A 13,289-nucleotide genomic window follows, 5' to 3' on the forward strand; every position below is an offset into this window, starting at 1 on the left:
CTCCTTGACCTCCCCAACTTTCTCTTTGTCCCCTAAGATTCTTTGATCTCTCTTGCACCCTGGCATTCCCCCCCCCCCTTTTTTTGTCTTTACCATCCTACCTTTCCTTTTGTGCCCCTCTAAATAACATGCTTTCTCTGCTACTGGCACCCTGCTGTGCTGCTGCAGTGAGACACATCACAAGGGAAGTGGCCTTGGAGCTAAGAGAAGGAGCAAGAAATACAGCCTGGAAGTCTTTATTCTGCAGTCTTAGATCCCTAATTGATCAAGCAGTACTTAAGAAAGAAAATGTATTAATATCTTCAGGAATACACAATAAAGTGCCCTGTCCTAAAAATTACTGTAGATAAAAATATTCTGATGTATAGTTAAACCCTACAAATTTGCACAAATGACTGGAAGAGACATTGCAAATGATTGAATGTGGCCAATTAGCAAGTAAGCAAACAAATAAAATTAAAGGACAACATATATCACTTAATTGTAGTATTGCCTGAGTTTAGTATACTAGTAAATGTTCTGTAGAAAAAATAATGAAGTCCTAGTAAGAACACGTGCTTCAGCACTTGAAGTAGAGACTGCTCCCATTTTGGGGACTGTGGATTAACAGAAAGCACAAATTTAAGTCATTGTGTAGTTGCACACTTATTTCACTGGATCTAAAGATGTGCAACAAAGAATCACTAGTTACAATTTCCAATCCATGCTGCTGCCCACTCATATTGGGCATACATTTTAATCTGCCACCACCATGCTGACACTGTGCTGTGAAATTGTGTATATGCAGCCTGTTTACCTAATGTGTGTATGCTTTTTTAAATACTGCGTTCTCAACAGAACTTGAGCTCCTCCAAGTGATCTTTCCAAAGATTTTCAATTATCTTCTATTCTAAATTGGTTGTTCCTCTACTCTGCCATGCTGAATCAGAGATTTTGATGAGCAGTGAATCCAGTCAGTCACACACAGCTTTCAGAAGCAGCAACTAAGCAGACAGCGGGTAGTCAAGGTTGAAGGGAAAAGTCTTCTATCAGAGAGACTTTTGTACTGAATATAGTGCTCATGAAAGGTGGTAGTTGACAGCTGTGGAGACTGTACCCGCTATCCACAACATGGGCATAGGTAGTGGCAGTCTGAGCTTCCCTACACTTTGACAATGTGCCTCACCCTAATCTTAAGGAATTTCCATGAGGCTGGATGGGGTTCAATTTTCTTGATCTCTTTGCTGAGTGTTAGTGAGCCTGCTGTTTGTGGGAGTTTTACTTCGTAATTTGGAAACTGTCCACTAGGAACTGGATTGAAACCACCAGACAGATGTTGTTAAATAACCGGTTTTGGTTATAATATGGGCTGGGTTGGAACAGGTGACCTAGGGGTGAGACTGTGGTGTTCTTAAGATGGTGCTGCTTGTTTTAGTATCCTGTCAGTACAGTATGTGAGCATCAGAAGTGTTTGTGCACACATAGCTTTAATTTAAGTGAGCTTACTACTCCTGAGTTTTAGCAATTTGATGACAGTTTTGCAGTTACTCATATACCAATCTGTTTGGAGAATGAATCATCTGAATGTTGATCCGAAGCATCAGTCAAATTTTACCAAAAGTTTTGGTCTTACCTTCTCTCCTACAGTGACCCGAAAGCACATTCATGCTCGTTTGTGCCTTTAAAAGTAAATAAATGTACTCAGAAAGTCAAAAACCACAAGAAAAGGGGACAAACATGTTGTATGGAATGCTACTTCAACTCACAGCCAGTTTTAACATTTGAATCTCTTGAAAATTTGTTTTTTAAGTTTATTGTTACTATCGCTTCATGTGGACTGATCCTTGTGTTCCAGCCTTAGTCCTGTTACCCTATGTGAGAGGGGCTGCATTCACTGGAAGTCTTGCGCTGAGTTCTTCAGTCCTGTTTTTTACAGTTGTTCTATGTAAAGCCTGTGTACTAAACACATCAGAAAAATCCTTGCCCATTCTCTCCTTCCTTTCCTCTACACTCCATAAAATCCCTGTCTGACTATTGCAAAGTCACCTCTCTTGGTGCATTATGCCAGACTCCATTTTCCTGTGTTAGCTCCTAGTTGTGTGTGGGATGATCAGGAAGGTTTTTTTCTCAGAAGATTGCACATCAGTGTCCTAGAATTGCTAGCCTTCAGGAACCCTTTGTTAGAAAAGCTAGGATTAGGACACAAGTGGTGGTATAGCCTCCCTGAAACACTGGAGTATTTGCCTGAATGAGAAGAGTCCAATTTTTTAATGGGGATGAGGGGAATCTAGCCTTGAAGTCTGTCTGAATACAGAGAAAAACTGATCTAAGAGACTCTGAGCCACAAAGCATTTATTTCACAAGAAATCCTTCTGACATCCTTCTGGTTTTTGGAGCCAGCTATACATAAAGGGCTACCATTTTGTAGACCTTTTTCACATTCTTTAATGTCATTGATTTTGTAACTACTAACTGATCTCAGAAGGACCTCAGATGGATGCCTTGGCAATCTAATGGAGCTGTGGTCTCTGTTTCCTCCAATTTTCCTCAATGGGGTGTTCTGCAAAATCCACAGAAGCAAAGCCGTTGTTGTAGAATCATTTCCACCTGGCCAGATGGATCTCCTTTTATGCTAATAGTTCTCCACAGGCACACTGGTATCCAGGCTCAGGTACCCTGTCTCCTCTCTCAGAGAGAAGGATGGCCATAAATTTCAGTACCTTCCAGGCAAAATGCAAACCCCACTTTTTTGACCAAGATGTCCATCAATAATATGAGATTTAAAAGGGCAAAAAATACAAAATGAATTATGCCCAGTTCCTCCTGACTGGGAGGAGAGATTGTATCTCTTGTGGAAGGTGCTCAGATGCTGCATGTATGATGGTTACATAAAGATAGATGAGGCTGAAAAGGATAGATATATAGAGGATGAAAAGGATCTTTGGTACCTATGAGAAGACACACAGTGATGAAAATTCGTGCCTTGTACTGAGAGCACCTTTCACTTGAGGATCTCAGAGCTCCTTAGCGGAGCAGTGAGGATGAACATCCCAGCTAGTTTTTTAAATTTGTGAATGGGATTATATAATGGGGTTGCCTGCAATAGCCATGGGCTGTACTTAATGACCCAGGAGGTCCCTTACAGTTTCATGTCCTATGATCCTCCCCAAAGATAAGGTGCCAGTGGTGTGGGAAAGGCCAAGCCACCAATTTAATGGTTTCTACTCCTGTGTAATCCATACTTTCCTAAAGCTTGGAAAATATGGTCTTCTCCCCATTATAGAAAATGGAACATGCTCCTTGTATGTTGGCATAAAGCATTAGGGCCAATTCCTGTTCCCTTGATCACATCCTTCACTTTCTCAAAGAGGATCTTGACAAAATCCTTGCTGTCAGTGCCTGTTGTGTCCAGATCCCTTCACTCGCTGCTGTCAAAGAGAACATCATTGGGCCTCATCTGCTAATAGAAGGCTTCCTTCAACTTTGTGTAAATAAGCCTATCTGGATACCTGTTTTGTACCCATTTGGAGTCTGAATTTAGTTCTCTCCTACCTTCAAGACTCGGAAGTGTCAGTGAGTTTTCTATTGGCTTTTTAGTCATTTTTCTAGATAATATTGTTTCCAGAAAAGGGATCAGCAAGTTGGCAGCTATCTCTTTATCTCCTCTCCCTTACTCTCTTTCCACAACAATAAGACGATGGAGGGAGAGGGAACATGTTGGTGCTCAGTCAGGAGCTAGTTTCTGTGGCAGCCTCTGAACACTATGGCCTTGAGGTTCTATCTGGAAAGAATGAGAGGAACAGAAATCTTTAAATAGTTAGTCTGTTGGACAGAATCGGGGATGGAGACAAGGCCTCTGAAAATAAATTTGGCCCACTGGATTAAAACCTATAGATCAGGTGTTAATCTAAAGGGATCCCCTGCTTCCCAGAATATTCACCCACAGTAGAAGAAAAATACAAAGGGGCAGTATGATGCTCTGTCCTTTCTCTTAATTGGTATAAATGCCTAAGCAGAGGAGGCTTTGAGTGCTGAGAGCAGTTGTCTTTGTGTCGTCATTGTGTTAGAGGAGACAGATCCTTGACTGGTATATCAGAGAATGCAAACATTAGGATTTTACATCTTAATGTTTCTGCACCTCAGAAACACCACTGTAGAACAGGGATTCTCAAACTTTGTCACAGTGAGCCTGCCTAAGCGCAGAGAGAGAAAAAATTGAACCTCCCCAGCCCCCCATCGTTTACAGTGACAATACAAACCTGAAAATCCTATACTTTGCAAGAACACGAATAATAATGTAGAAGTGTATGCTCAATATAGTTAAAATAAGTGTATGAGTATCAAAAGTACTAATTTTATTGCATAAATTATCTTTTGTGCTATCTCACAGTTGTGTTCCAAAAAAAATGCAAACTGTAGCAACTAAAATAAAACTTCCCAAACATTTTAGGAAATCATAACACCATTGACTATGTGACACGCCACAGCTGTCCTGGGCTTACAGGCAGGGAACAGGGCCCCCCATTTAGTGCAGGTGGCCCAACGGGTGCGGGTGGCAGGTCAGAGCATGGCAGTCAGAGGTTCACCAGCACTGATAGTTCCGCATAGGTCTGGTGCAGTAGGAAGTCCATCAGGGTACTGGTAGAATCTCCTTCCTTAGAGGTTTTCAAGGTCAGGCTTGACAAAGCCCTGGCTGGGATGATTTAGTTGGGGATTGGTCCTGCTTTGAGCAGGGGGTTGGACTAGATGACCTCCTGAGGTCCCTTCCAACCCTGATATTCTATGATTCTGTGATTCTAAGCTGGTAGCTGGGACTGAGCTGGGCTGCTGCTAGCTAGGACCAGCTGGTTACTGTCTAGCTGCACTGGTGCAATAGGGGAGGTGGTGTGTCACGCTGAGCAGGAACCATGCAAGATCCTGGCTCCCCACTGCCACAGGGAACCCCATGGTGGCTTCTCCCTGTCACAAGCAGCCAAGCTCCAGCACCAGGGATGGAGAGGAAGGCAGTGCCAATAGCCTCTGCAGAGCTAAGAGCCCACTTTGCACAAGGGGTACTGCCATAATAGGGGCACCAGCTGGAAATGAACAGCTGCAGCAGCTGGGGAAAGAGAGCCCTTCTGCTAAGCCCAATTCATCCAGCTCTGCAGCTCAGGGATGAACAGTAGCTCAGTAGCAAATGGAGGGGATATTGTAGGGCAGGGCTGAGATGGGTGGAGGGGAGCTGTGGGTATGCTGCAGGGCTGGGCTAGGTGGAAGGGGATGGAAGGGAGCCCCTGGGATATTGTGGGGGTGCTTCAGCCGGGAGCTGGAGGAGCCCCAGCTGAGCTGGTGAGCCAAGCACAGGGGGAAGATAGCAGGGATGGGAGGCCTTGTGTTACTGGAGAATCAGGAGAATCTGTGTGCTGCTGCAGGCAGAGATAAGTTGGGGGATGGAGCAGGGGAGCTCCTGCAAGCTGCTTCCCCCACAGATCCCTGGCTGGCCCCTGTCCCAGCACTGTCCTCTGGACAGAGCTCTGGCTCCTTCTGCCCTGCCCCCCGGCAGAACAGAGCTCTGGGTCTGCTCTGGGAGCACTTAACCGCTGGCCAAAAAACCACTGGCACCTGTGCCTCATAGTTTGAGAACCTCTGGTCTAGAGTGACCCTCCCTGGTGCTGCTGATGCCCTTTCCATTATTGTTACTTTGATAGTTTAATGTCATTAATATTTCGTGTTCATGTTTAGGAATAGGTAAAGTTTCCACCTGCCTCCAGACTCTCCCTCGGGTTTAGCTTCATGGTAAGCATAAATCATTACACAATGTAAAGTACAGTTTGAAGTTATTTCCCAACCATGGCTGATGTAGAGTTTTTCCCTGTGAGGCCTCTGTTGCAAACTTCAATTTCCTCTGCCCCTACAGGGCTCAGCCCCTCTCAATCCTAAATCCACATGCTAGTATGCTTCAGCAGTAATTATGCTGTACCTTCATGCATAGTTCAAACACCTGATAAGACATTGATTTTGCAAGTGGCTCTGCATCTCTATGCATTGTCATAAAGTCTGTCAACCTATTACAAGAAGTTCATAATCACTGTTTTCTTATTACTCCTTTTAACCATCGAATAGACAAATGGTAAGAAAGCTTCAGCTAAGAGTCCTAGAGATAGGACAGAACCAAAACTTTTGTTTCTGTTTGGCACTTGTATGATGTGAGCAGATGATGGTGCATTCCTCATTGGTGTAGCAGATGTAAACAAGACTTCCTTGCAGATAGAAGTTCTCATTCATGTTTGGATTTAAATCAAATTAGCTTGAATGCGTCAACATTTTGAAGCTGTAACTGTATTTTTATGACATAATTTGAACTATAGTTATCAACAGATCTTCCAAGACTGAAAAAGTTTTAAGAATGAAAGGGAATTTCAAACTGTCATTGGGTAATTCCAGGTAATTCCACAATAACAGTTACTAGAGCTTGCTGGAACTAAAATGTGTCTAGCTTAATGATCGTCCTATGGTTTTTAGAGGAGAACAAACACTGTAATAACCAAAGATGGGAAAAGACTGTCTTTGCTTCTTTGTGAATCGTTTTTTAGAGTTTGATAGGTAATGGAAAGTTTTGGCATTTTGATTGCAATTTAACATGGCACAGTAAGAGAAAATAAATGGGTTTTTCACCATGGATATAAATGAAGGTTTGTTGAATATTTCTGTTTGGTTTAGGACTAACTGTTAATTGTTCACTTTTATATATGGAAAATGTTCTTCCTTCCTTCTTAGCCTTAGATTGTAAGCAAAAAAAGTCAAGATCAAGATCTGGAAGCAAGAAAAAAATGCTGCCATTACCTCACGGAGCTGATGAAGTTTACATACTCCGGTGCAGGTACCTGCAGGGGGTTTATAATGGGTTAATTGGAATTACAGGGTCTGGGTTTTTTTTTTAAAAAGAGGTTATAAATTGTTGCCTTTATATAAGAATATTCAGAAGTATATATTGTAACTGCATTTGATTTAAAAAGCCAGTATTGAGCAAAACAAATAACTAAGTTTAATATTACAGTAAGCTAAACAAAAAAGAATCTGAAACAGTCTTACAATTTGGAATAGACTTTTTTTTTCCCCCTCCCCTCGCTGAAAATGTGTTTTCCATATTTCATATTTGGGCAATGTTCTTCCCCTGCACAAAACAAACAAAAGCCTATTACTGGAAATGGGCCATTAACTATAGCATTACAATTGTGAAGGTATAATGTATAGTATAAACTTTAATCTTGTGTTTGAAACAATTATCAAGTATTGTTGAATTAAATGAAAACCCTAATGGTTTCATGGTTAAAAAATATATTAAAATGAGCTTTTAGGAGAAAAGTTGACTTTCGGTATAATTCTTAACCCTTAGCAATGTCGTCTGACTTGTACTGTATTTAATGCTAATATATCTTGATGGAATGATTTTAAAATTTGCACAGGTTTTGTGGTCTGGTCTTTCGAGGACCATTGTCTGTTCAGGAAGACTGGATAAAGCACTTGCAGAGACACATCGTCAATGCAAATCTTCCACGGACTGGGGCTGGCATGGTTGAGGTCACATCGCTATTTAAAAAACCTGCTTCAATTACTGAAACTTCGTTTTCTTTACTGATGGCAGAAGCAGCATCATAGAACAAGGAAATGTTTTAAATTGAATTGGATGTAAATTTGAAATACTTTGTCATTTTTTAAAAAATATTGCTACACTAAATTATGTTTATAAATCCTAAAGCCAGAGAAGTAGGGAAAGTGAATTACAGTAACATCAAAACAAATTGAGTACTTAACAGTTACAGTAAGTAGTCTTTATATTTTATATAGGGTGGCAGATGTGTTTTTAAGGTTTACTATGTTTTTGTCAGTTACTGTGTTCACTATCAATACAAGATCATTACATGTAAGCAGCCATTTTTAAATTGTTGCACATGGGTACTTATAGACAGATTTTATTAAAAACAAACCATGCCCTCTGCAGTGTTACCAGAATCAAGGCTCTGTTTATTCAAAACAAAAAACCACACACACACACACACACACACACACACAAAAAACACTTGCATAGTAAAATAAGATATTATATTTTGTTTGTATGTATGTAGTGTTTTGTATAATTCCAAGAACCGCTAATACAACTTACTCAACTTAGGGCATTAAATATCATGTACTTCATAGTTCAAGAGACTGTTTCATTCAAATAGGGCAATTAGTACTATTCTATCTAGGTGTGTAAGTGTTTTTTTAAATCATATGAGGCTTTTTTGTACTAAAAAGTGGAGGGAAACTTGTTTAAACAAATATTTCTAAGAGAAATATGTACATAGTACTGGAAATTATTTGTGGTAAGGAAGTATTCTTTACTTCAGTTGCATTTCTCACTGACAATAAAGTGGTGCATCCATGCTACCTCCTACTTTGTCAACAAAGATGTTATTTACCCTTTACATTTTTGTATCATAGTAGATTCAAATCTAACTTTCTTTATTGCAAAGCATTTTTTTTGTTAAAGTTTGTTTCCTTATGATGTTTTACTTAAAGTCTGACTTGCTTACAGAACAGTTTGCCTCTCTACTACTTTATTTAACACTGTAGAAATGTACTAAGAACTGCTCACTACACGGTTTAGGACTAGACTTTTCATTTATAATTCTGTTTAAATTTTTTTGATCATTTTAACAAATTTGAACACATTGAAATGTTTCTACATATGAAGAGAATGTTTACAATTTAAATTTTAGAACTTGTTTTGGATGTGATTCTATGTATGAAAACTGTGTAACACTATGCTCATGCTAAGGACCTACGTACGGAATTACTGAAATAAATGTGCTGTGAGGATGGACAATATGGTGCAGGTGTCTTGGTCATGATAAATTGTGTTTGTTCATTTAAATTGTCATCAAAACGTGATTTAATTTTTTAATCAGTAAATCAGATTCCTCTACAAATCGGTTTTGTATGCAAGTAACATTTCATTTTATTCATATAGGGTAACTAAAACTGTAGTTAAATCAAGAATATGCATTGGTATTTTCTTTATATGTAAATAAAGTTAAAAGCAGTTAAAACAAGGAGTATTTTGGTAGAGTATATACATACCTCACTGCCAGTGAAATTGCTTTCCTATGGTATATCTCCTTACCAGAAAAATCTCTAAATAAAAAGGTTTAAACAAAATCTAAATGTCTATAATGTGAAGCATTTCTTATTTGCGTTATGTATGAAATAACAGTTCATGAGAAGTTGATTTGTCTTGCTTGAGATTAGAATCTCCTCATTAGTGATCCAGAGTAGAATACATTTATTCACAACATAATATGATCTGTTCACAGATACATTACATTTGATTGGTGTAAATGTCAGGGTGATTTTTTTTTATAAAGTTGAAATAATCTCCATACTAGCACTTACTAATATCTTGCAAAAGTAGCTCTCTAGATGTCTAGGCTAATGTCATTAGAGAGGTATTGTAATGTATTCTTAGTGTAACTCCCTGTGGATAACTTGAAGCTTTAACATGTCCATTATATTGTTACCTGTCTGAATCAAAAATACACCTCAAAATATTCAAAGGATTTTTGTCTGTGGGAAAAATTTGAAAAATAGGATATCTGAAATATGTTGATGGATAGTACAAAACCATCCTACTATAATGTTGTAGGGCTTCTCTTGTTATTTAAAAAGAGTGCTGTCTCCTGATATTTTTAGGATCAGAGGAAAATCTCACAGCAATACTCCTAAGCGTTTCCTTACGTGGTTTTGGTTTGATATACTAAAATTGCATTTAATCTTGATTTTTTTTTATATCTGACCGAAAAACTGAGTGTCTGTTATCATTTAGGAACTGATCCTACACTGTGTAGCACACAGGTGGACTGTTGCGCCCATGCAAAGCTCCATCTACATCAGTTGGGCTTTGCTTGAGTGCAGCAGTACACCCACACATGAGACAATGTGGGATCAGGGCCTTATTCTCTGTCTGCATAGGAGCTGGTTTAGTTGTGGATACTGAAAAATAAGTAGATGTTTGCAAGCAACCTGTGGGATTTTGAGCTCTTGTGGAAAACTTGTTTTGTAAGTGAAAGTGGAGGATTAGAAACAACATTCATGAGAAATGGATGTAAATTAGATAAGAACAATGACATTGCCTTGGAAGTTCATAATGTTTTATTAGAATATTTGTTTATTCTTTTCACAAAAAGATGTTAAGCATATTCTGTGGCTGGTTAACTTATGAAAAATTTGGTGAAGCTACACTGATAATTAAACATTGCTAAATATGCCGATAGAGTAAAACCATACCATGCAGAATTTAGCAATAGTAGAAAATCTAACTAGGTTTTCAACAAGATAAATAACTTGAATTTTATTTAGTTCATTCAAACCAGGCAGTGTGTAATATCACTGAGTGAATCACTTTATATAACATCTTCACTTGTAACGTTAAGTTTGAAGAGCATATGGGTCTAGTCCTATAATCCTTGAAGGAGGAGCTCTGCAACTTCCAGGATCAGGCCCTTACATTTTGAGAAAATGGACTGTTTGTAATGGCTAGAATTCTGCATAGTGTGAGCCAGAGGTGCACAATTCTTCAGATATACCCTCACTGCTAATCCCGATCTGTCTCAAAATGCGGCATCCTGCTGTGCTTGTCGTGGACTCCTACGAATATATTTTTTTTAAATATAGCCAAACCTTAGCACTCTTTGAAGAGTTAAATTCATTGCACTTGGGACCTACATTGGTTTTGAAATGAATTCTCTAAAAGCAACGTATTAAATTATCTATCTCTAGGTCTTTTTCATATAACCCTATTGACCCAAGATGTTAGGATTTCTCTACTCTCCTAGTGTAAGTGTTGCTGGGAGTCTTGATCCCCATCAGTATTTGCTGTCAGATTCCATAAATTCCTATTTCCAGTTCTATGGAGGTAATGAAAAATCTGATAGAACAGGCTTAGTTAAATGGCGTATCCTTTTTCATTTCACAGAGAAGTCTTCAATTTTCAGACTTGTGCACCTAATTCCATATTTAGGCATCTGAATAAGTGGCCTGACTTTCAGAAGTGCTTAGCATTCAGAGCCCGTTCAGCTCCCACTGACTTCAGTGCTTCCATTGATTCAGTAAGGTGCTCAGTACATTTCAGCCAATGTTATGTACGTTCCAAAATATGGATTTTCACACTTTGTGCTGGGCATCCAATTTGGTCTTGTGTTTGGTCTTTTCTTTTGTTTATAGCCATTACTGGTTACTATACTTTAATATATTTATTGATAACCAGCTGGGTTCCCCATGCCTTGGCCTCTCCGATGAGATCGCCGGAAAGGGTGCCAATTGTGCTGGATTGTTTTTGTGTTGCACACACTTTTCCACTAGGAACTGAATGGAGATGACGACTGACTTAACATAAATCATTGACTAGTTCTTACATGTTGTTTTGTGGCCAATTCAAACAGCCCATGTTCAGCCTGAACTGATAAGGCTGATTTTTTTTTCCAATTAGAAGAGTTTGTTGGATATTTTTAGGTAAAATATATAATTTGTAGAAGAGGGATTACAGCTTTCCAAAAAGTTTTAAAGATCTGGCAGGAAAAACAAAGGGATGGGTGTTTGGTGAAGTGCAAGACAGTTTTACAGTGGATCATTTATCATGGATGTCAAGCAATGAGACTGATTGGTCTGATTTTTCAGAGGTACCACCTTTTAGATTTCGTGGATTCCCATGGGAGTTACAGGTACTCAAAACCTCTGAAAATCAGGCCACACACTTTTTCCAAAGTGTTTCTTTTGTTAGCCACCCTTCCTGAGGCTGCAAATGACAAAATTTCTCAGTCCAGTCCTCTTTAAGCATAGGGATGTTGACTGTTGCTGTGCTTCGGAGGCTTTAGGCAGAGGCTTCACTAGGGAGTTGAACCATTCGAATTGCACTCATGTAAGTACCAGTGATACTGTGTGTCCATAGTAGCCATGTTTCAGGCTAAAGACTGTTGCAGTTCTGCTCTGTCTCATTATATTATGCTCTTCTACAGCAATGTAGTTGCACTGACCTCCCAATAACTATCTTAGTTTCTGGTACAGCTCTCGCAAGCAGTTGCTTCTGGAAGATTGCGGAAGGACTTCTAGAATGTCCTCGGAAGCACAGGAGAATTATGGAGAAAAAGTCAAATTTTTGACAAGCCGTTAGGAGGCATCTGAGTGAGCTGCTGCAGAGTGGCGAAATTGTTCAGACAATACCTGCAGAGAGCTAGAGAGACAAACACACATCAGGCACTTACTGCTGCTTGCCACATGCATAACTGTGTGTTTTAACTCTTGGATGAATTGCACCCAGTGAACCACAACTACAAGCTTGTGGGACAGAGTTATTCTGGTGACTTGGGATGGCCAGCTACCTACAGAACCCTGGGATGAAAAAATAAACTGTTCTGGAACTCTTATACTGACTTGGCCCCAATACTGCAGTGCTAGACTTCTGTGGAAAAGAGTAGTCGTCATCCTGTGGAATCTGGCCACCCCAGATTCATTATCAGTCATCTGGAGAGAGTCAGTCCAGGATCAGGAAGTCCATGGTAGTTTCTGTTCTGGTGAAAGTGTGCAAGACAAAACCTAGTGTATTGCAGGAGTGTGTGATCAAGCTGCTAATGTGCCTAAGTTTATAAGGGTATTTAAACAGTTGGGTTCTGTGAGTTATTGGTGGAAGAATCCATGTATCCATTCTGTGTCCCACCACCTTCCCAAACAAGCTCAGGAATACACTTAACTGGAAGGACTACTTCTCCATGGTGGTGCAGGCCTTCTTGGATTTTTATGAAAAGTTCATGAAGCCTTCAAACATGGATAATTCCAGGATTTTCAAAATTTAGAACTTCAGAAGAGTGAGCAGTGCGGAATCCACCAAACTATTTTGACATTAATGGTGTTCTCTTCCCAGGCTTGCTCATAGATTAGGGCTTTTCCTGAGCATGCAAACGATATAGAAGAAAATTCAGGTGTACACTGAACAGAATGATGATTGCTCTTATGAATGGTTTTTGGAAATAGTAATTAGGGATTAGGATGAAATAAGGGCTATAGTTAACAGATCTCTCCACTAGACTCTAGTTTGTACCCCACTAATCAGTGGACTATTACTTGCACATTGGTTACATTCCAGAATTGTGCTTTATACAGTTAAAGGTATTACCTAAACAGCGAGAGAGAATCTGCTTAGGATAGTGTTTCATAGAAAGTCAGACTAATTTCATGTGATTTCAGGTGTATAAGCTCAGCATGCAATGTAGATGCCATTGGCTGGCACGTGGGCTAGC

General features: G+C 39.6%; 1 protein-coding gene across 14 annotated transcripts in view; it reads left to right on the plus strand.

Annotated features, from left to right (window-relative positions):
* The window catches only part of ZNF644 (zinc finger protein 644), a 77,397-nt gene extending 68,238 nt beyond the window's left edge, over positions 1 to 9,159 (plus strand). For all 14 annotated transcript variants that reach the window (XM_073357110.1, XM_073357095.1, XM_073357106.1 and 11 more), the window contains 2 exons: positions 6,736 to 6,838; positions 7,425 to 9,159. In XM_073357110.1, coding sequence (XP_073213211.1) covers positions 6,736 to 6,838; positions 7,425 to 7,617 — 296 coding nt within the window. In that variant the 3' untranslated portion in view covers positions 7,618 to 9,159. The remainder of the gene's footprint in view (positions 1 to 6,735; positions 6,839 to 7,424) is intronic.
* Positions 9,160 to 13,289: the final 4,130 nt, after the last annotated feature.

The sequence above is a fragment of the Lepidochelys kempii genome, chromosome 8, assembly GCF_965140265.1.
Source record: "Lepidochelys kempii isolate rLepKem1 chromosome 8, rLepKem1.hap2, whole genome shotgun sequence".
NCBI classification, from domain to species: Eukaryota; Metazoa; Chordata; order Testudines; family Cheloniidae; genus Lepidochelys; species Lepidochelys kempii.